This window comes from Scardinius erythrophthalmus (assembly GCF_964197995.2).
Source record: "Scardinius erythrophthalmus genome assembly, chromosome: 23".
In the NCBI taxonomy this organism is placed as follows: domain Eukaryota; kingdom Metazoa; phylum Chordata; class Actinopteri; order Cypriniformes; family Leuciscidae; genus Scardinius; species Scardinius erythrophthalmus.
The window spans coordinates 17344834-17368645 of NC_138243.1; the positions used below are offsets into that span (position 1 = coordinate 17344834).

At 40.8% G+C, this 23812-nt stretch overlaps 1 protein-coding gene across 1 annotated transcript in view; it reads right to left on the reverse strand.

Annotated features, from left to right (window-relative positions):
- The window catches only part of dchs1b (dachsous cadherin-related 1b), a 105988-nt gene that overhangs the window by 11777 nt on the left and 70399 nt on the right, over positions 1-23812 (reverse strand). The window contains exons 3-11 of the mRNA XM_081354350.1: positions 17991-18179; positions 15965-16196; positions 15255-15491; positions 12080-13126; positions 11002-11189; positions 10673-10769; positions 10322-10479; positions 7298-8147; positions 5399-5638 (exon numbers count right to left, since the gene is read on the reverse strand). Coding sequence (XP_081210476.1) covers positions 5399-5638; positions 7298-8147; positions 10322-10479; positions 10673-10769; positions 11002-11189; positions 12080-13126; positions 15255-15491; positions 15965-16196; positions 17991-18179 — 3238 coding nt within the window. The remainder of the gene's footprint in view (positions 1-5398; positions 5639-7297; positions 8148-10321; positions 10480-10672; positions 10770-11001; positions 11190-12079; positions 13127-15254; positions 15492-15964; positions 16197-17990; positions 18180-23812) is intronic.

Below are 23812 nucleotides of genomic sequence, written 5' to 3' on the forward strand. Positions count from 1 at the left end.
TGCTCTTCAGGACGGGCAAGAAATGGCTGATGAGGATGCATTAGATCCAGAGCCTCGTCAGCCATCCTGCCCCGTGTATGCTGAGCTGGTGGTTGATATGGGGCGCGCCGCCGACAAACTTCAGTTGCCATGGCGGCGCGCTCAGGGAGAGATCGCTCGCGGCAGGCTTGACGATCGATTTCTCCCTGAACATATGGCACCAGCTCAGGTGAGCCTTCCTTTCCTTCCTGATCTCCATACTGAGATCGAGAGGGCTTGGAAGAACCCATGCTCTGCTCATATTCACTGACATCAGCGGGGTGATTTCGCTGATGTTGAGTGGATCGGGAAGCATGGGTATGTGTCGATACCGCCGATTGACGAGACGTTCACAAAATATCTCGTGTCTGGGCGGGTGTCGACACTTAAAGCTCCAACCCTGCCATCCAAACCGCTTAAAGTATCAGCTCGTTTGAATGGCAGAGCATACACGGCAGCAGGTCAGGCCGGCGCTGCTCCCCATACCATGGCGGTGCTGCAAGCTTACCAGGCTGACCTGCTGTGGGATCTCGACCAGGGGGCGGGGCTGTCCCCTGAGGCGGTTGCTGAGCTGCGTCGAACCACAGTTTTGTCTCTCCGGGCCTGCTGCCGCGATCGGCTGATCGATGGCAGCGATGGTGGCCACGGAGAGGCATCTGTGACTTAACATGGCTGATATCGGGGAGAAAGAGAAATCCTTTTCTCCTCAATTCACCAGTTTCGCCTTCTAAGCTTTTTGGCACCTCCGTGGATGACGGTGGTTGGGAAGTTTAGAGAGGCGAAGGCACGCTCAGCTGCTTTTGAAACATGTATACCGCTGAGATCCGGGTCCAAGCCCAGGCAGACGGGAGGCCCTGGTCCCTCTCGGTCCGAGGACCGTAGACAGGACCAGAGGTCCAGTGTCGCCTCTCGTGCGCCCCCTCCATGGAGGAGTAGGACACAGAGAAGGCGAGCCTCCCGCAAGAAGAGGGATCTAAGGGAGGTCATCCAGCGCAAGCGCACACAGCGTGAGTAAGGGTTGATCTCCCTGGAGGGCCTTTTTCTACCAGCCCTCTCTCTCTTCCTGACTCCCCAGGCGTTCTTGCTACATCAGGCCTGGGGCTGGGCCCATGATAGAACTATGTTCTGTTGGCCCGCCTTGGCTTGATTAGTGTGAGCGCCTCTTTTAGGCATGTAAAAGTGGTGGACCCCAGGTTTTTGTGAATCTCTGGTGGAGTCTTCACTCCGCATGCCGCAGGTGAGCTGATTGGTCTTTTAAGAATATCTGTGTGTACAAATAACACTGACATTTATTTCTCTACAGACCTCGTTCCCTGTATAGACCTAGGGAGTCGTACTGGCAAGGAGGAATAAGGTAAAGTAAGTTTTGGACTTCAGGGCCCTGAAGCCTCCCCTCAGTTGGTGGCTGGAACGAATTAGGGAGAAGCTCAAAGAAGATTTGGCTTCCGTGCTGAGTGTGTGATGGCCTTCCGGTCATAACATTTTTTATGCGTGGTGGGCCGCCGCTCATTTCTGTTTAGCCTCAGGGCTATTAGCCACCCAGGGGTAGAGTAGTTGGTCTTCCTAAAAAAAAAAAAAAAAAAAAAGCTTTTTTGTTTAGGTTTAGACTGACGCTGGCGCTTCAGATAGATCTTATGTCTTACCTATCAGTTTGTGACATTTGTATCCTGAGTACTTCGCTCCCCTGAGCTCTGTAAGGTGTCAGTAGGTTGAGTGTTTCACAGCCTCTCAATCAAGTTGGCTTTGGCTCCTCTGAGCCCTCAGGTAGATCTATGCTTATGGGTCGGCCCTAACCCGGGCCGCCTCTGTAGCTGGCCTAGGCTATGTTTGGGATGTTGGAGGCGTTCTGCTAAGTATAGCTGCCGCATTCATTATGTGTTAGGCTTCCTCCCCTAGATTTCAGCCTCCTCCCTTAAATGGGAGTTGTTGGCCAAGGCCCGCCCCTTTCACTGCATTCAGGGGTGATAGAGTAATGCAGGGTGGTAGTTGAGGTATGATCCTTCAGGCGGGTCAGGCTGTCTTTCGCTCTGCGATGTGATAGTTTGCCAGACCCTGTCGAACAGAGCTACTTGTTTTTAGGCCTCTAGAGCTGGCTCCACTCAGCCCGTTGAGCTGAACCACTCGAACGATGGGTGAAGGTTGGTTGGCTTGCAAGCAAGCTCCGCTTCCCCAGGCTGGGCACAGGACAAATCCCTGTCACCCTTTGGAGCCACTTGCAGGCCCGCTCCCTGTCTAACATTTCAGGGGCATATGGTGTTTCTCCCCCACTAAACGCGGGGTAGTTTTGAGTAATCCATTCTCAGCTCTGTATTATCTACCTCACACCACGATGGCTCCGGGTGAGTAGGGAGTTCTAACTACATTTCATTCCGGTATTTGAACTCCGCTCCCTTGAAGCCAGAGCATTGCCATGAGCTGATGCCCATGCATTTAGTAGGTAGGCCCTTAAAATGGGGCCTCCACTAGGCAGAGTGGCGTATGTTGTACTCCCCTGCTATGAGGGTATTGCTTTTTGCTGAGTACACTGCCTTTGGCAATGTGATTAGGTGCCAGGATGCTGTAAGTGCTGTAGTAACAGTTTTTCTGCCTTGAAGGCTGCACAGTTAGGTAGTAGGCCCCAGCAGGCCTCCTTGACCGGGTAGCCCCTAAGATAGGGCTCCTAGGCCAGCTCACCTTCGTTGGTTGGCCCTGGTAGTTCGGGCAGAAGACTCACTACCGAGTAGTAGGTCTTAACAGGCCTCCTCGGAGGTGGGTCACAACATTGTGGAGCATACACTAGGTCAAAACTTTAGGAAAGTTTTTTATTAGTATGGTTCCAGCAGTGTTCATTAAAGTAGCAGAAAGACTCGCTATCAGCTAGTAGGCTCGACCGGGCCTCCCTGTTAGGCGAGTCCCCAGCAGCAGTCACATCCAGCTGATTAGACTGTTTCAGGAAGTAGGCCTCTTCAGGCCTCCCTGGAGATGGGCTCCCACATTTTTTGTGGGGGTCAGGTAGTAGGCTTTACTAGGCCTCCCTGAGGGCTAAATCCCTCATACTGTGGTACTAAGTGGCCCTGAGGTTGAACTATCAGTTAGTAGGCCTCATAAGGCCTCCCTGAAGGCAAAGCCCCATAGACAGTCAACTGGAATGCCAGTCTGGCCCAATGTCAGCTGTGGTTTTCAGGTAGTAGGCCTCTCCAGGCCTCCCTGAAAGTAAGCTCCTTCATGTCATGGTTCTCTGGTAGTAGGCCTCACCAGGCCTCCCTGGAGTTGAGTTCCAACATACTTTGAGTTTCCACTTAATGTGGTTTTTCTGGTAATGGGTAGTAGGCCTCTCTAGGCCTCTCTGTAAGCGAACTCCCATGTACTGTGGTAGGCTTCAGTAGGCCTCCCTTAAGTTGAGCTCCCACGTTTTGTGGTTGTCATGTAGCAGGCCTCTCCAGGCCTCTCTGTAAGTGAACTCCCATGCACTGTGGTTATCAGGTAGTAGGCCTCACTAGGCCTCCCTGAAGTTGAGCCCCCGCATACTGTGGTTGTCATGTAGTAGGCCTCTCCAGGCCTCTCTGTAAGTGAACTCCCATGCGCTGTGGTTATCAGGTAGTAGGCCTCACTAGGCCTCCCTGAAGTTGAGCTCCCACATACTGTGGTTGTCATGTAGTAGGCCTCTCCAGGCCTCCTTGAAGGGTTAGCTCCCACTTACTGTGTGTTCCACTGAGCATGGTTTTTCAGGTAGTAGGCCTCTCCAGGCCTCTCTGAAAGTGAGCTCCCACGTTTTGTGGTTATCAGATAGTAGGCTTCACCAGGCCTCTCTGAAGGTGAGCTCCCACATACTGTGGTTGTCAGGTAGTAGGCCTCTCCAGGCCTCTCTGAAAGTGAGCTCCCACGTTTTGTGGTTATCAGATAGTAGGCTTCACCAGGCCTCTCTGAAGGTGAGCTCCCACATACTGTGGTTGTCAGGTAGTAGGCCTCTCCAGGTCTCCCTGAGTAGTTTCACTGTGGTGCTGGGTTTTGTAAGCTAGTGGCCGCTTACTTTCAGTTTAGCAGACCTTATCAGGCAGCTACCGAAGGTGAGCTTGCGCACTGGCTCGACTCAAGTTTGTATTCTCTGCTACGGGTTCCCTCCTGGAACCTCTTTATCCTGCTACAGCCTGGTTGCCTACCAGGTAGATCTAATGCTCCCCTCACTGAGGGTCAGTATGAGTATGTGGTCTCCTGAGTCTGATCAGTCGGTCGTAGGCCTCTCATGAGGCCTCCCAGTTAGATCAGTCCTTAGGCCCTCACAGGCCTCCTTAGTGTTTTGAAACACAAACACTGGGTTGATCCGTGGATCGAGTAGAGAAACTCCCCTCGCTGGCAAGGGTTGTAAAGCACTATGCTGAGTCATACTCTCCAGGATATCCCGTCTCTGAGATCCGGTCCGAGTGGTTTACTGCCTGCTTCGCAGTCCCTCGGGTTGGATGCCTTCCTAAAGGCAAGTGTCCAGAGGCTCTGTCTTCGGACAGACAGGAAGTGGCCAGACTGTAGTGTCTTATATGGTGACACCAGGTCAGGCCTGCCTGGTGGCATTTCAGGTGGCACGTTCCCCTGAATAGTGACTGGCTGGGGTTCCCTCAGGTTCCCTAGCCACATTCCCTAGAAGGGACCCCTTCTAAGAAGTTGAAGTTGTGGTCCTAGGCCCTTGAGCAGGCCCAGGTAGACCTTTCACTAAACTATGTTTATGGAGGTTTTCTGTGGTGTCATTTAGCTTGGGCTATGACCGTAGGGAGTGCTGTCACTGACAGCTCAGTGTGACCTGGGGGTGAGTGGTACTAGCGTTCATTTGAATTGCCGGTTCTGACAGTTGTCACTGCCTTTGGCATGCACTCCCCTTAGCATGGTGGCGTTGGTATATCGTTCCCCATAGCGTCATTCTGACGTAGTGTAGAGTTCCCTTTCGAAAGGGAACGTCTCAGGTTACGACTGTAACCTATGTTCCCTGAGAACAGGGAACGAGACACTACGTCTTCCTGCCATGCCTCGGGGCCTGCCTGCAACAGTCCCTTCAGACGATAGGATGTTGTCATGTTTGCAAGGCGCCCTTTTATACTTGCAGGTCGCATGTTAATCATTCACGTTAATGATTCACGGGCTGTCGCCGGTCAATGTGATTGCCGTGATTTGATATTGATTTCAGACACCTGTCACGCCTGAGGCGTTCCCCATAGCGTCATTCTGACGTAGTGTCTCGTTCCCTGTTCTCAGGGAACATAGGTTACAGTCGTAACCTGAGACGTTTTCAGACACAGGTCATGAATATCTGAAAGGTTGAAATACCCAACAATGCAGGTGATTCTTTTCAATAGTAAAGGAACATTTAACACATGGATTATTGCAGAATAATAATAAAAAAAAAATCACTCACCATGATCCCGGTCTGAAGCGGACACCTTCAGAATGCTTGTTCCTGCTGGCTGGTTCTCTTTGATTTGGGCTTCAAACTCACTGCGTTCAAACCACGGTGCTTCATCATTTACGTCAATTACTTGTATAGACAGAACTTGAGTGGTGGAATGTTGGGGTATCCCATGATCCTCCGCGACAATTGTGAGATTGTAGTTCTCCTGCTCCTCACGATCCAGAGGTTTAAGGATGGAGAGAGAGCCTGGAGAAGAGGAGAGGAGAAGAGAAAAACATCTGTAGATCTGCTGCACGCTTCACAGCCTGTGGTTGGAGACGTGTGACCGAGGTCAGAGAGCTGTTCTGTTTTATACCATGCATATTTGTAATATTTAATTATGTACATGCCAGACAATATCTTAAGCTACCTGAATGTGGCTGGGTAACTTTGATGAGGATAGGAGATCATTCATGACATAAAGTAGCCCACCACAACAAATGATGTGGAGATTACAAACAGAAAAAGTACTGTTTCTGTACAATATTGATGTTATCCAATGGAAATATTATAGTATATAGCATAATACTGATGATACCATAATATTACCACAGAAAACAAAACAAAACAGGGTATTACCCAGGGGGACAAAGTTTGGCCGGTTAGCTTAGGCAGTTAGTCTTTACTGGTGGATGCCATTACTATGTGGACAAAATGGATGTGTCTCCAGTGATGGCCATTCAAAAGTAGCTGTATAATTTAATGATAATATAATATAATATAATATAATATAATATAATATAATATAATATAATATAATATAATATAATATAATATAATATAATATAATATAATATAATATAATATAACATAACATAATATAATATAATATGTTTGCCAGCTGAGAAAATACCACTGAGATTAATAGGGATGCTAGCTAGCTCTAAGTATATTAGATGCTTCAAGGGATAATTCATCTTTGCTGGTCCTTTTTTAACATAAATTTGTTCATAGAACATCATAGAAGTCAAACACAATTTCCGCTCCAGTCTGACATAAATTTCAGCTTTATTCATCCTCTGTTTTTCTCCTCAGTTTAGCTCCTGCACTCTCTATAAGGAATTTGAGAATTAAGTTTTTTGCTGACTTGCTGGTATGAAGACCAGGGAAGAAATTTGTTGTCATGGATCCATTTTTGATCCTTTCCAGCTATACCTCTCTGCACTGCTGTCATCAGCAAGACCCCGAGCGAGGGTCACCCAGGATAAACACACCCCTGTGGTTGATATGGCAGCCTGACTGTTTGCTGACTGCGAAATATTATTGTGTGTTTGTGAGAAGTCTGTGTGCGGCCTCTTTTTTTTATTTATAGTCCACCTAACACACTCTAGCTTTAAACACATCATTGAGATGTTTGAGCTGGCTTCTGCTTCTGGATACGGTAGCTCTGGTTTTGTGCTTAACGTCCATCTCTAGACCTCTTTCTTAAAGAGTCCAAACAGTGTGAAGACTTTCTGCTTAGTGTCTGGTTAATATCAGCCGTGACTTTATTGTGCGCTTTAACCCAACTTTAATATATAGTATACAGTATATACAATATGCCTGATTTAGAACAGAAATTAAACACTAGCCTACACCATAAACCATCTGACAATAATGGAAGGGAAATCATCTACAGATGTTCAGTCGATTAGGTGATTTTGTCAATTTAATCCAATTTTGCGTGAGCTGTAAATGGTCATATTCTGGGAGGTTGAGAGGAATTTCAAACTAACACATGCATATTTCCAACGCCAAATCAAAGAGTGTGCGGTCGATGGGCCAAAATAGAACTGTGCTTCCACGAATAAACCCTTCAAGAAACTGATCTGTTCTGCTAAATTGCTTCTGGCTTTGAGCGAATGAGAGAGAAGTAATGATTCTTACCACTGTTCGGGCTGAGGCCGAACCGTCCTGCTGTGTTTCCCGACTGGACCCTGTAGGATACTCTGCCGTTTTCGCCCTGATCTGCATCCCGGGCCATGACGTAAAGCAGCACAAAGCCCACCGGCTGATCCTCCATCACACTAACAGCAGTCGGGGAGCTGAAGATCGGAGGATTGTCGTTCTCATCAGTGACGAAAACTCGTGCCGTCACCGAGCCCCAGAGTCTCTGATTGGGGTCCGAGGCTGAATCCGTGGCATGGACCACCAGGAACAGGCTGGAGGTCTCCTCATGGTCTAGCTCTCGACCCAGTTTCAAGACTCCTGTGACAGGATCTAGACTGAAGAGATCTGGGTTGTCAGGCCACCGCTGCTGGATAGAATAGCGTACCTCACTGTTGGGGCCACTACCATCTTTATCAGTAGCTTGGAAGGTATAAATAGAGGAACCGGCTTGTGTGTTCTCAGGAATAACAATAGTGACAGGATCTTCTGGAAACTGTGGTGCGTGGTCATTACTATCCTGCACATTGATTTCCAGCTGAACCATGTGAGTGTTTGGATAGGCATTGGAGAAATCATCCACCTCGATCTGTAGAGTATACCGTGACCCTTTTTCATAGTCCAGCTCTCTAGCCAAGTAAACATCTCCCGTCAAATGGTCAACCATAAAGGTTCCTTCATGATCTGTGCCTCCCACTACCAGGTAGGTCACCTGACCGTTTGAATTCACTTCATGTTGGTCATGTGCTTTAACTGAGCCAATAACAGAGCCTGGCTTGGCACCCTCCACTGAGTTGAGGGTCATGGATAGGGTGTTGGGCTTTGGAGGGGTCCTTGTGGAGCCAATGACCTACAGATTGGGAACACAATGAATTTAGAAGATGTAATGTAAAATGTAAAAACAGAGGATTATTTGTCATCATTAGCCATATATACAGTATTCCACAATTTACAACGCATAGGTGTGTTCTCATTGTTTTAGATGTCAACAGAGTGCACAATACTGAACTAATAAGATGGAATGAACCTGCCTGCCATTTCCCATGTCTTTGAAGTACAGTAGAGCTGGAAAATGTTTGACAGTGGAAGCCTTTCATACTAATATCCCCATGAAAAAAAAAAACACACACACATACCAGATCACAGGAAGGAAAGCAACAGAAGGATTGACGTTGATCCATTTCTGGGCTCTCTCTTAGGTGCAAAGTACACTGGACTTTCAAAATGAAGATGGTATTACTGATGGTATGTAAAATATTATCTCGAGATTGCTCTGGTGCAAAGTTCTGTGGTGCGAGCGTATCGGCGTTAGCGCTACCGTGTTAGGGGACCCAAGTTTGCAGCTTTCTGTTTGATCATGGGGAACCACAGCTGGGCCTCATCAGAGCCATCTGGGAACACTTGATTCAAAGGTGCATTCTCCCCCGTCTCTCTCTCACTCCATCTCTCCCTTACTCTCATCTTCCTCATACAAACAGGGAGTACAGAAATTGCATGCAACTGCACACTCTACAATTAGCCTCCAATTCCCTTTTTGAAATCACATCTGTAAAAGCACTAAAGATATTTCGCAACAAAAAAGAACCAGCAAGAATAATTTTACAGAGAATAAACTCTTTAGAATCCGGATTCTTTTACATTGGAATGAAAAGCCATGGAAATGATCCTATTGTCAAAGATGTAGTTTGACATGTCTGTTTCACGCAGTTCCATGCTAAACATTGGGATTAATACATGGTTTTCTGTTACAGTACGTTCCTCTGGAGCAGGAAGTAATCCTGGGAGTTTTGAGGTGTTTGTGTAGAAAGGAGCTGGCCTCCGGGTCACAACTCATTTCCCTTCTTGAATATTGATACCACAGCTCAGGGGACTGTGAGCATGATGATAGTTAGGAACAGTCAAAGGCGCTGTTTCTGAACTCCCTGAAAATGCCTCGATTGTAGTCTTGAGTTTTCTTCTGGGAACGTACACGTCACAATATTCATCATTTAAATAATTCCTGCCCAAGGCATATGCAAAAAGGGACGAGGCCTGGTTGAATTGCATTAGTAGTGTGTTATGGTAAGGAGCGTGACATTTTCGACACACGCTTTAACTGTTGACCAATCACAACACATTGGTCCAGCTGACCAATCAGAGAACATTGCGCTTTTTTGAAGGAGGGGCTTCATAGAGACAGAAACTAAAATTTTCTTTGCATTTCCCACACAACGACGTAACTCGCTGCTTCGTGCATCATTGAAGAAATCAACTAGCTATTCACGACTGTTTCCCGAAACCGTATTGTCGCAAATTTGTCGTTCAACCATGTTGGTAAATGATGTCACACAGGTAGTGGAGTAATAACTTATAATGAATCCGTTAGAGATCGAATTAATGCTAGATTTTTTACTATAAATTACAGACATGGCATAGGCTCATAGGCATCATAGGCTTGTTCTTGTGTACTAGAGCACGTATGCACTCTTTAAAAAGTGCTCTTTTTAGAAACTAAAAGACATAATTGACATTTGTATTTGAAACAAAAGATATAGATTGTACTGATTGTCAGCTTGCTTATTTTGCTCAAGATAAGGATTTATTAAGTCCACATGTCATGCAAACAAGAAACTATGCTCTTAACCACAGCCCGAGAGCTGTTGTTCCAACCACACAACGATGCTGTTTGCGAATGTTCGTTGGAACTATGGTTTCGGGAAACACCATCTCACTGAACTATGCTGATGACCACGGAACTTTCGCAAGTTCCATAGTTGGCAATTATGCTTTCGGGAAACGCTTCCCAGAGCAACAATGTAAAATATGTAAAATATGTGAATGCTTTTTGAACATTCAAGCATGAAAACCTTGTTCTAGTAGACTCCAAAAACAAAATTAAGATTTTGTTAAAGGGCATAATATGGCCTCTTTAATACGTCGGCAGATTAACTAAATAAAAAATTATTAAGGGTAGACTTGATCCAGTAAGCAACCACCTAAAAAATGTCCGATATTTAAAAAAAAAAAAAAAAAAAATAGTCTCACCTGTACAAGTAAGGCAGTTGAAGAGCTCTGAGATGGAGCTCCACGGTCCGAGGCAGTAACAGTGAAGCCGTACTCTGCCTTTTCAGCTCTCCTCAGGGGGGAAGAGGAGCGCAGCTCTCCGGTATTTGGGTTCAAGGAGAAACGTTCTGCTCTGGAGCCTTTAAAAGCAAGGACAAATGGAAGCATAAATATAGACAAATATGGTAGTATAATTAGCTGTACAATACATCATATTGGGCACAAAGATAACTGAGGACATCTGTTTATGTTTAACAGTTTCAACATTTTCTGCAACATCCTCTGGCAATAATAATACCCAGCAAATAGGAAATATTCTAGACTCTTGTTTACCTGATAATGAGTAGAAAATAGTGCCATTCTCTCCCTCATCTGGGTCTTTGGCGTGAAGAGTTCCTAATAAAGAACCGGCAGGAAGACCCTCCTGAACCTGGAAAACATCAAGCAAGTTTTTAAACAGCACAGTCTGGCTGCTTATACTTGATACAAACAACTTCAAGAGTGGGAATGTATCCAAGGTCACATAAACAATTTTTGAAAGATATTATGTACAGACATAATGACGTTTTTATGATGTGTAAACTGCTTTAATAAACACAAGCACCTATGTTATGACACTGATTTAAGCCTTTGAATATAGTCTGTGCCAGTCTGTTTCTTGCCTGAATGAGAATCTCCCTGCCAGGCTGTGTGTGGCTGAATGCTGGCGCGTTGTCGTTCTCATCCAGCACGGTTATATGGGCTGTTCCGGTGGCGCTACGTGGAGGTGTACCACTGTCCTGTACCACCACAATGAGCTGATAACTCGACTGGTGCTCACGATCCAAAGCTGCCCTGGTACTGATTTCACCTACACATGAAATTTGGGAGTTACTGTAGTCAGAATAATCAGTTTAGAATGGTGCAATTGATTTTCAGTGGTGTTGTTAACTAAAGCTAAAACTATTATCTATTAAACCTAAAATCGTTTTCATAAATTGAATTAAAGATGAAATAAAATAAAACATAAATATTAGATGAAAAACTTAAACTTAAAAACTGATATACAATTTGAAAAGTTAACTGAACAACTGAAATGAGATAAAAATGTAGTCAAAATATTCATGAATTCATAAACACACAGCTAATTTTTAAAAAGTTTATGGTCAAAAGTTAGAGTATATAGTCTACAACAGGGATTTTCAACCAGACCCAGAAGGTTCTAAAGAGTCCACAAAAAAACTTCATGGAAAATTAATGTAAAAATAAATACATAAATATATATATATATATATATATATATATATATATATATATATATATATATATATATATATATATATATATATATATATATATATATATATATCATTAAAAAATAACTTAATTAAAAACATTACTGTTTCTTTCTGCTTTCTAAAAAAAGAAAATGTTTCCGTTGGAAATGACTGAGATAAGATTAATCCTAATCATAATTATTTTAGTCTACTGATAGCCATAGTTGTGTTTTTTTCTTTAGAGCTGTAGACATTTAACAGTACATTAATATGCAGTTATGTACTGGTGGGTAGAATTATTTTTATAGAAAAATATTTTTCCAATTTTTGCCCCTATCTTTCACAATATAAATGGGTCTATATACATGCCTTTTTAATACAAAATATTTGGCATCAAAAAGTTTGAAAGACCCTCATCTAGAAAATTTCTTAAATGTCTAAATGTCAAATGACATTGAAGGGTCAGAATTGTGTTCCAACTCACCAGTCCGTGAATTGATTTGGAAGTATCGGTCCGTGTGAAGTAGTCTGAACGTAAGACGGCTGTTAAGACCCGCATCGCGGTCGGTAGCAGACACCCTCCCAAAACCAGTTCCTGCAGGCAAGTTCTCTCTCACTGCCAAGAACACCCTCTCCTGAGAGAAACGAGGAGAGTTATCATTTTCATCCGTCACAGAAACTCTGACCGTCGCGCTGCCGGTCTTCCCCATCTGCCCGCTTCCAGATGTGGCCAGCACAGTTAGCAGGTAGATATCCTTGGCCTCTCGATCCAAAGCGCTCTTAACAAACAGCCAACCACTGTCCGGGGCGATCCCAAATCCTGCTGCGTCCCCATCAGGCCGGAGTCTGTAAGCCAGTGTGGAAGTTGGCGTGGAACCTCTGGACGACCCTCCATTTCCATTGGGGTCTCTATTGAGTGCCCGGACCTGTAAGAAGTTTGTGTTGAGTGGTGAATTCTCCTTCAGCTCCACGCGGTAGGTCATCGTGTCAAACACGGGACCCTGGTCGTTCTCCGCCTGGATGTGGACCACCAGGCTGAACGTAGCACTAAGCTGAGGCGCGCCGCTGTCTTTTGCGATCACTTGGAGGTCATAGCGAGGAACGCTGTCGTACGACAGACTCCCAATCAGTCGGATCTCCCCACTGCTGCGCTCCACGCCAAAAGTGCGCTGCCCTCCGGCCGTCATCAGGTCAAAGCTCAGCTGTCCATTAGGGCCTGAGTCGCGGTCCTCGGCCTGCACGCGGTACACAACAGTACCCATTTTCGTGGCCTCTAGTAGGAGCAGAGACTCAGAGGATGATGGGAAAAATATGGGAGCGTTATCATTCACATCTGCTACGGTGACCCGAACACGCGTCTCTCCAAAAGCTGGAGGGGAACCGCTGCGCGCTTGAATTTCCAAGTCGAAAAAGGGACGTGACTCATGGTCCAGAGGAAGGCTTGTTCTAAGTGCTCCAGTTTCCGGATCTACCATGAAATAACCATCTGGATCCCCAGCAGAGATAGTGTAGGTGACATCCTTAGAGACTCCTGGAGTGAGAGAGTGATGGGATAAGATACGTAAGCAGTGATTTAATCTAAAGCGACTTTGTAAATTCATTACAAGGACAATGTTCTTATGGAATTATCGGTAATGATTCATGGATAAATCTCTTCAGACCCTACAAACCCAGATCTTTAACTATTACACAACTCTATGAAAATGAAAAATATACAATTAATGAAAGGTACAGACTAGGGATGCACAACATATACAGTACACTAGCATTCAAAATATTGGGGTCGGTCTCTTTTGCTTAATGAGGCTGCATTTATTTGATCAAAAATACAGTAAAAATTTATTTCTATGTAATTTATTCCTGTGAAGGTAAAGATACATTTTCGGCATCATTACTCCAGTCTTCAGTGTCACATGATTTGCTGCTCAAAAAATATTTCTTATTAATGTCAAAAACAGTTACTTTTGTGGGACCAGGTTTCTTTGATGAATAGGAAGTTCAAAAGAACAGTATTTATTTTCTTTTGAAAATAATGCAAGTCTTTACTGTCACTTTTGATTAATTTAATATGGAATAAAAAAAAATTTTTTTGAATGGTAGTGTAGTACTACATTGGTTGTTGGACGCTATAAGACATTTATTTATTTATCAGATTATATTGGATATATTTTCACATTCCCCCAATTATTACAGAAGGAAGATTCCATTATCGAACACTCACTTAAAGTTATTCATTTAATTAAATGTGTCTTTATCATACCTCAAAATGAATATACATTTTTCATACTGTACATTATAATGACGTGATGCCTAAATTCACTTGTGTTTTAGTTTTTTGTATTTTACTTTACCATTTATTTAGACAAAATAGTATCACATTTTAAAGGAATAGTTCACTTTGAAATAAAATTTTGGTATGTTTTAGCTTACCTGAAGGGCATCCAAGATGTAGGTGTCTTTTTTTCCGCAGTAGTTTCAATTTTGATATTTTAAGGTCAAACCGTTCCTGTCTGTCAGTCATATAATGCAGGTCTATGGTCACTTTCTCAAAGAGCATGCACAGAGAAGTCCAAATTAAACAGTTCCCCATTGTAAGTACACATTGATGGCCTAAGACACAAAACGAGCGGTTTGTGTGAGAAAACGAACAGTATTTATATAGTTTTTACCCCTTGTACACAACCACGTCTAAGTCATCTGAGGGCGCGCGCGCATCCTGCTGTGTGACGTGTACGCAGACTGGTGCATAGATATACAGTATACACTAGATGTCGCCTTAAAGACATTCGTTCCAATGAACTGCCGTAGCCAAGGCGACGTCTAGTGTATATATCTATGCACCAGTCTGCGTACACGTCACACAGCAGGAAGCGCCCGCACCCTCAGATCACTTGGACGTGGCTGTGTTACAAGAGGTTAAAAACGATATAAATACTGTTCGTTTTCTCACACAAACCGCTCGTTTCGTGTCTTAGGCCATCAATGTGTACTTACGATGGGGAATTGTTTAATTTGGACTTCTCTGTGCATGCTCTTTGAGACAGTAACCATAGACCTGCATTATACGACTGACAGACAAGAACGGTTTGACCTAAAAATATCAAAATTGAAACTACTGCGGAAAAAAAGATATCTACATCTTGGATGCCCTTGAGGTAAGCTAAAACATACCAAAATTTAATTTCAAAGTGAACTATCCCTTTAATATCTGTCATTTATCAGTTATTTGCCATAACATGAAAATAATTACTGACTTCCGTATCAGCCAGAACTGTGATATCAGTGCATCCCCTAGTACAGACAGGTACTTCTTATAGAATCCCCCATTATTTTTCATTAAACATCCCAACGAAATGCCTGTGCTATCAGAAAATATACATAAACATATAATAATTTCCAGCAACATGAGGTAGAGTGGAATCTGTGATGGATGTGACTGTTTAATGAGGTTCATGCAGCAGCTGCTGCTATATTTGCACAACTGGCTCAGCGAAAGTGAAAATATTCCCGATCAGGCTTTTCCGCACCCTTGACTGTCTTACAGACAGCAGTTCATGGTTCAGAGAGCCAAAGCACTGAGGTTAGCAGAGCTATGCGAAAGCATGCAGCAGCACATGGCTACTTATTTTAGATGGAACATGAAAAATGCTGAAACTAACCATTCCTGCCACTGGCTCTCACTACGCCAACCTCGGTTCCCCGGAGCACGTCCTCAGATACGGTGAAGAAGTACTGCGCTTGCTCGAACACTGGGGGCGCTACTGAGCCAGCCACAACGCTGATGTTCACTCTGGCGTTGACAGGTGCTGTGAGACCGCCTCCGTCCCGTGCTGTGATCACCATGGTGATGACGGAGTTGGCCTTTCCATGCAGCGAGCGTGACAGAGAGATCACACCTAACAGCGAAAAAATGCAGTGAGAATAGAATAAAGCGAGATATAGGCTATGATCAGTCCTGAAGACTGTGAATATGAAATATAAGGATACGGATGAGAAAGTTCAGTCAGCCAATCTGACAAGCGATTACTGGAATTAACAACAGGTTATGGATACTGAAAAGGCCCAAAACTTTTACGGGAATTCTCAAAAATCACCTAAAAATCACATTAAAAGTAAGAATACACCACAAAAGAATAGAAAAAAAATTATAATTTGTTTTCCACACAAGGAAGAAAGTCATACATTGAAAATCATGTTTTTCAAATTCCTTTAAAATAAATGTAATTTCATATATTACATTGTATATTTATATATACCATATATAAGTATTGAATTAAATTTATATTAAAGGAATAATTCAACCAATTAAAATATAATATATATATTTATATATTCATTTAATTAATTATAATTAATTTTATTGACCTACCTGTGTCCTTGTTGAGGGTAAAGAAATTGGATCCTCCACCAGGGACAGTGTGATATGTCACTTTACCATTTGCACCAGCATCTGAGTCGTGGGCCGTTACCCTGACAACGGAGGTCCCGGGTGTGCTTTGTGCGCTCAAGCTGACGGCATAGTTCACCGGGTAGAATGTAGGTCTGTTGTCATTAATGTCCACCAGTGACACCTTCACAAAGGCGGAGGACGCAAGGCCTCCCTGCAGGGAAAATATCATTTTAAGTTACTGGCGATAACGACGACAGGATTGTGGATACTGTCACACTTCTATCGAATCAATCTTGATGATTTCTTGTGTGTAATAATGCAGAAGAATACTTTGCAGTGGGATATAATTGCCTTTCCAGGTTAAGAGAGGCCAGTGAGCTAGTATGTGCTGCAGTCGGCCTGCTCGCTCTCTTCACAAGGAGCATTTTATGGCTGCATTAATAATTGAAATGGGAAACAAAAAGGGCCACTGCTGTAAGCTTATAAAGAGAAATAGTGTGAGTGTGTGTGTGTATGTACAGAAATGTGCCCCTGAGACACTGCGGTTTATTGCCTTTTCATTTAGAGAGCTCATGACTGTTGTTACTGGCAACGGAGAGAGAAAGAACTGAGTGACTGGACATCTAGGTGCTACACAACAGAACTAATGGTCTTTTTTTAATCAGACTTTATGCTTCTGCATTGAGTTTTAAAGGGTTTTCAACTCTTAAAGCTGCAGTGTATAATTCCAAATGGATCAGGTTTCCCCAAACAGTTAAAAAGCATATTAAATGTATTAATGACCAGCATTTTTCCAAGTGGTCTCACATTTTTGGACACTAACATACAATGTGGGTCTTAAAAGAATATTGCGGGTTGAGGTTTAGTTTAATCGACAGCACTTGTGGCATAATGTTGAATACCACAAAAATTATTGAATACTTTTAAATGACTTGTCCCTCCTTTTCTTAAAAAAAAAAGAAGTAAAAATATGGGCTACAATGAGACCAGTGTTATTTTAGTATCATTTATAGTATATATTCTTTTATAATTTTAGTTTTCATTTAAGTTTTAGTCATTTTGTTTTGTACTTTTGTAATTTTTATTTGTTTTTTTAATACTTCCATATAGCTTTTATATTTATTTCAGTTTTAGTTCAGTAATTTAAGCACTTTTTTAAAGTTTCAGTTTTTAAAGTTTAAGTTTTTCATCTAATATATATATATATATATATATACACATATATATACATATATATATGTATATGTATATGTATATGTATATATATATATATATATATATATATATATATACACACACATATATACATATATATATACATATATTTATATATATATATATATATATATATATATATATATATATATACATATACATATACATACATATATATATATATATATATATATATATATATATATATATATATATATATATATACATATTAGGGCTGTCAAAAGATTAATCGCGATTAATCGCATCCAAAATAAAAGTTTGTGTTTAAATAATATATGTGTGTGTACTGTGTATAATTAGTTTGTATATATAAATACACACACATGCATGTATATATTTAAGAAATATTTGCATACATATGCTGTATATATTTATATATAATTTATAAATATAATTTTTTTATATATATAAATGACACATTTTTCTTAAATATATACAAGCATGTGTGTGTATTTATATATACAAATTTAATTATACACAGTACACACACATATATTATTTAAACACAAACTTTTATTTTGGATGCGATTAATCGCGATAAATCTTTTGACAGCCCTAATACATATACATATACACATATATATATATATATAATATAACCTTTTGGTTATATATAAAGGTAAACTTTCTAACCATTTTACAATATAACAACTAAAACGACCATAAGAAGTATGAGAACAGCTTCACAGCTCCAAATGAGAAAAGTTTTAAATGAATGTGCTTTCATAAAATTATAAGCTTCAAATTTCTGGCCTTATAATTCCCTCACCCCGTCCGTTGCAGTGACAGTGAAGTCGAAACTGTCTGATCCTTCGTCCCGATCCAAAGCCACACTGGTGCAGATCTGTCCAGTCTCTTTATTGATGCTGAACTGACTGGGTGGAGCACTAGCAGGCCCGGATCCAATCGAGTACGTGATGGCCCCAAATGACCCACCATCTGCATCATCTGCTTTTACCTGTGGAGCACAAACACAGAGAACGTTGTCAGAATTATAGTCGACTGATGTCATAAACCCTCGTCTTCACAGAGAGCAAGCAGAACAAGATTCAGAGGTCTTAATATGTTTTCATTAAAATAATTAATCAATAAATGCGGTATAGCCCCGTTAAATAACCAAGACACTCCAGACATAAATCCCCATCTCTTTCTAATTTCTTTCTCTCTGTCCTCTAGCTGATTGTACCAAGGATTTACTGCCAGCTGGTCTGTTCTTGGCCGCACCTGTCTCATCAATCTCTCACAGTGGAGTGGGAAAACAAGAGAAGGCAGAAAGAGAAGGAGAAAAGCGTCTCTTCTCTAAGATTCACATTCCCTGCCCTTGAATGCTCGGGTAAAAGTCTATGGAAAGAGGGCCACTGTTGCTGAGAGATGGAGACTCTAAGAAGTGATGAGGTGGAGATAACTGGTTGAAGCTATTGGGCTTCGCCATAGGTGGAAAAATCTGGCCTTGAGTTCAGAAAGGGGCTTTAGCCAATTTATGGCAACGTTAATGTGAGGACAGAAGCGTACACTGTTAGAAAAATCAGTAGAAATTACAGTATTACTGGCAGCTACTTGCCAGTAACTTACTGTAGATTTAAATTGATGTTATTTACTGGCAACAATTTGTTCAAAATTAAATGAACATTAAACATTAACAAGTCTTTATCTTTACAGAATAAAACTAAAATAACATCCTCATGCAAAGCATTCTGGGAACCAAAATCTGAAGGAAAAAAAACAGAAAAAGGTTGATGAAGATTTCTGGTTCCCAGAATGCTTTGCATTAGATTGTTATTTTATAATTTTATTCTTTAAAGACAAAGACTTGTTAATGTTTAATGTTCATTTAACTTTGAACAAACTGTTGCCAGTAAATAACATAAATTTAAATCTACAGTAAGTTACTGGCAAACAGCTGCAAAACTACAGCAAATTTTTTACAGTGTAGATTCATCAAATACATCCCATATGCAGCCATACAGTACTGAAAACACTGTTTTCATGAGGGGCAAATGTTACTGAGAGAATTTGGGATATTCTCAGGAGAATTCAGGAACTGTTACAGCAGTTGCTGAAGGCTAGGAAAGGGAAAATGTCTTGGATCTCTCTCCTCTATGCTTCCACAAATCATAAAAGCCTTTGTTTGTCTGGGCATCCTGCCCTCTCTGTGCGCTAGTTTCTGCAATGCACCTCAATGATATGTTGGTGATATGACCAACTTAAAGGCTGGAAAGCAATCGGAAAATGTGTAAGAGAGGGTCTGGATCGGGACAAACAATCTTCTGGAGTCAGGATTGATTACACTACCAAAGTTTGGGGCAAGTAAGAAATTTTGTTTCTTTTTTAATTCACTTTTTTATTCAGCAAGGAGGCAATAAATTGTCAGAAGTGACAGTAAAGACTTTTTCACTGTTACAAAAGATTTTTATTTCAAATAAATGCTGTTCTGTCTATTCATTAAGACATTTTATGTACACTTTTTTTACATTGCATGTGCAAGCTTGATTCTTAGAGCTTGATTTTACCCTTAAAACAAGGAAAAGCATTTAACTGAAGACTGTCCATTAGCTGGAAAGACAAACTTGTGAAAACCCATACTAAAAAGTTCATACTAACTATTGAACTGGAAATATCTGTTTCAGTTGATGTTTTCCTACCAAAATCTACTCCAACAGTTCATATATAATCATTAAGAAGATATTAAGTAAAGGATAATATACAGTACGCTGGTCATTATCGCAAAATATAAACCCAGACAGGGGGATCAGGAGACTCGTATCACGCTTAAGAGGTTTATTTTGTGATAATGACCGGCTAACCGTGTGTAATCCTTCTTATTACACAGCTACTTATCAAATACTGTAAGTAAATCAATAGAAAGAAATACATTTCAATATGACATTATTTCAGTATGTAGAAGGTAAGACTAGGCCTACAGAATGAACATGGTAAAACAGACAATTATACAGTTTAATGGTCATTACAAAAAATGATTTACTGCAGAAAACTGCAGCAACTGATCTCTCAGAATCAAGCGTTCCAGATAGCCGTAAAATGAAGAATTATAGTTTATAAAAAATTGCTATTTTGAAGCTAAATCGGTCGACCTCATAAAACGCAATCACATTTTCACACACGCCACCACAGATAATCTTCTTATTGTCACGCCAGAATAACTGCAGCTGTACAGCTGATTCACATTACAGTCCTGACATGGTAAAAACAGGAGATGCAGAACTTAAGAATCTCAGGCTCCTCAACAGGGCTCCTGCTACCGGAAAGGTTGAGGTCACGACCCCTCAACTCTGCTTTATGCTGTGACCCCTCTCCCACCATGATGCTCTCTGTAAACAATATTACTCTGGTGGTCCACAAAACTTCCCATTCATCAACTCCAAAAAGACCTGTAGACCCTAGTGCCTGTAACACAACAAAGGGCTCCTTGCAAAACATTAAGGGGAAATGACCTTTGACTCTGCCGGGGCTGCAAATATTTAATATGGTTGGCTCTGGAAGAAGTTTCGTAACGTTGCTTGCTGCCATTTATGAGGACTGCAAAAACCTGTTCTTAAATGCAATCTTGGATGTAAAATCTGGCCAAAATGGATCCTTTATGGATCCTGATGTTTTTTCCCATATCCATTCCAATAATAATATTTAGTAAAAACAGGAAGTATAAAAGCCGCAAGAGGATTGTCCTGTCCGGTTGCCAGCTGTTAAAAGCACAACTTTTAGTACCTTTTTCACTGGTTGGAAAAGGCCGTTTCACACCAAGAATGATAACTGTAAAGATAACTCTAACGATGATAACTATATCACATGCACAACAGCGGATGATAAGACTGAGTTTTGTCCTCTGCCTCTTTAAATGCTTGAGCTTTTTAACGCATGATGAAGTCTGATTGGCTGTCATTGTTTTTATTGTTCATCAGCTGGAAAAATTGTTCTGAAAGTGATTCCAACGATATCGTTCCCCTGTACCGTTATCGTTATAGTTGTGGTGTGCTATACTTTTATATTTAGAAAGATTTTTAGAACTATATATTTATCATTATCATTATAGTTATCGCTCTTGGTGTGAATGGGCATTTATTTTGGTTATGAAAAGATATAAGTTGTAAAATATTTTGATTCTCATGATGGTCTTTTGTACTGCTTTTAATTTGTTTATTATTTTTTTTTAAACCTCTATTTATTTAAAAAAATAAATTGTATAAAACTTAAACATCATGAAATAGTAGTTATACTGCCCTTAATAATAAAAAAAAGATTTAAAAAATCTCATTAAAATAATGCAAAAAACTAAATAATACAAATAAAACAATGATATAAATATTATATATAAATATAAATATTGTATATTATTATAAATAATATACATTTTATTTTTATATCAAGATATAGTTTTGTTGTGCTACCTTTAATATATATATATATATTTTTTTACAACTTTTACTCAAAACAAAACAAAAATATTATGCTTACTTCCATAAATAATATAAATTGTAAAATATTTATGTCATGGTAGTTTTTGTTGTACTGACTTTTAAATAAACTGATTTAAAAATGCAGTATTACAATCGCCTTTGAGAATAATAGGAATTACAAAAAAAGTCGAAAAAATTCTGGATGCATTATGGTAATAAGAATGGAAGAGCAAGTCACTTTTAAAATCTGATCTTGAGGTGCAATTTTTACAAATCAAAATCAAAACACCTGCTCAGAGAATGCTGTCCACATTTCACAATGCATTCCCATGTGCACTTTATGAACCATTCTGGAAGGCCGCAGCAGCTTGCTGTGGTGTTCTGACAGGAATGGCTCATTTGTGCAGTGATAATCCAACAGGTGAACGTGTCCTCCAGAGCCCGACGGTGACGGAGCCAGATCTCGACCTGAATGAGACCACCACTGCTCATAATCTGCTCTGCAGTGGTCAACTCATTTCCATCTGTTTTTACCATTATCACTGTTATTTTCTGTTGGGATTACGTGTGGTGAAATACTATCTTTCTGACAAATCAAAGCCCTACGCCTGTGTTCTTGGGATATTTGGGTAAAGTGGCTGGGATTAAGCATCTGCGATAATTATTCGTCCTGGGACGCTGTGGTAGCCAGACTTTAGTCCCAGGGCGCTGATAGAAACAAGCCTACTAGCCCACCTGGTGAGCATGACCTCTACACCATCCCTTTTTTCAGAGAGGACTAGAGCCGATCATTTATACTGCATTAGAGAATAAGAAAAAAAGGAATCCAATAAGATTCAAACATCAAGACTGTGTTTAAGCTGTGGATGATTTGATCAGGTGTGTGTGGTAATGGGGCATGAAGGTCTAGAGGGTTCAACTGAATGTGTGTGTTTGTGAGGTTGGGATCGTGAAAGAAACTTTCTCCAATAAACAGGTCGCAGGTGAGAAAAGCATTAAGGGGCCCGTGAGGCGTCTCGCCCCCTTTTGGGGCTTGAGGGGTGGAGGTCTTATCTGCGGGGAAAGAGTTGATACTGACAGGGGAATGAGAGCATGCAGCACATCTGTTCTTCACACTCTCGGACAGTGCACAAAATCTGTATGCAACTTTGCTGCGAAAATTATTTCTTTATTTTTCCTCATCATTTTGTTCTAAACCTGTTTTGTTTTCTCTCAAGAAATATTGATATATGGAACTGGTTTAGTCCATACAGTGACAATATAACATTGGACTCACTGACTTTCATATATATATATCAATTACATAGGCTATATAATTATATATAATTTATATAATTTAATTATTATTTAATTATTTGTGTAAGTTTCACATTTATTAAATTAATTTGTATATTTTGTTTGTGTATACATACAAAATATTATACAAACTAATTTAATTTATGTACAATATTTTCTGTTTGTGTAATACATTTTAAAACAATAAACAAATAATAGAAATTACACAACACAAAATATTATACATTGTGTATATTGTGTTTGTAATAAATAAATGATATATAAATTATATATATAACACAAAATTATACAAATTTATTTATTTAATTTACTAAATTACACAAATAAATCATTAAATCATAAATAAATATAAATTATACATAATAATATAAAATCTATGTATTTATTTATCAGATGAGCTTCTAAACAGATTTTGTACACTTCACAAAAGAGAAAAAGGTCAGCGAGTCTAAAGACTGAAAGTGGGCCGCCAAGATTTTCTGCACACTCATCAGTGCCAATTAAATGTAAAGCTGTCTAGTATTTCTGCACACATGCAAGAATCCATCGGCCATTCTGGCATCAATCAATCTGACAGTCCTGACCAGAATTCCCATCTGCATCACTCCATCCCTTATTCATCAATAAATTAAACGACAGACACTGAGGGTTTCTCAACGTCACAAGAAACAAATCACTAACTCGCCATGCTTTTCACAGCTGATCAATAGTGTCGAGACACATTCAGCCCACAACAAGCAAACAGAACTTTCAAACACCACTTAGTCTTTCTGCTATTACCAAACTCTACAGTTTAATCAGAGACTTGCGCAAAAGTATCGCAATAATTCTGTCTGGATGAAGCCGTGCTCTGCCGTAGAGACTCATCCATTCCCTATCCAGA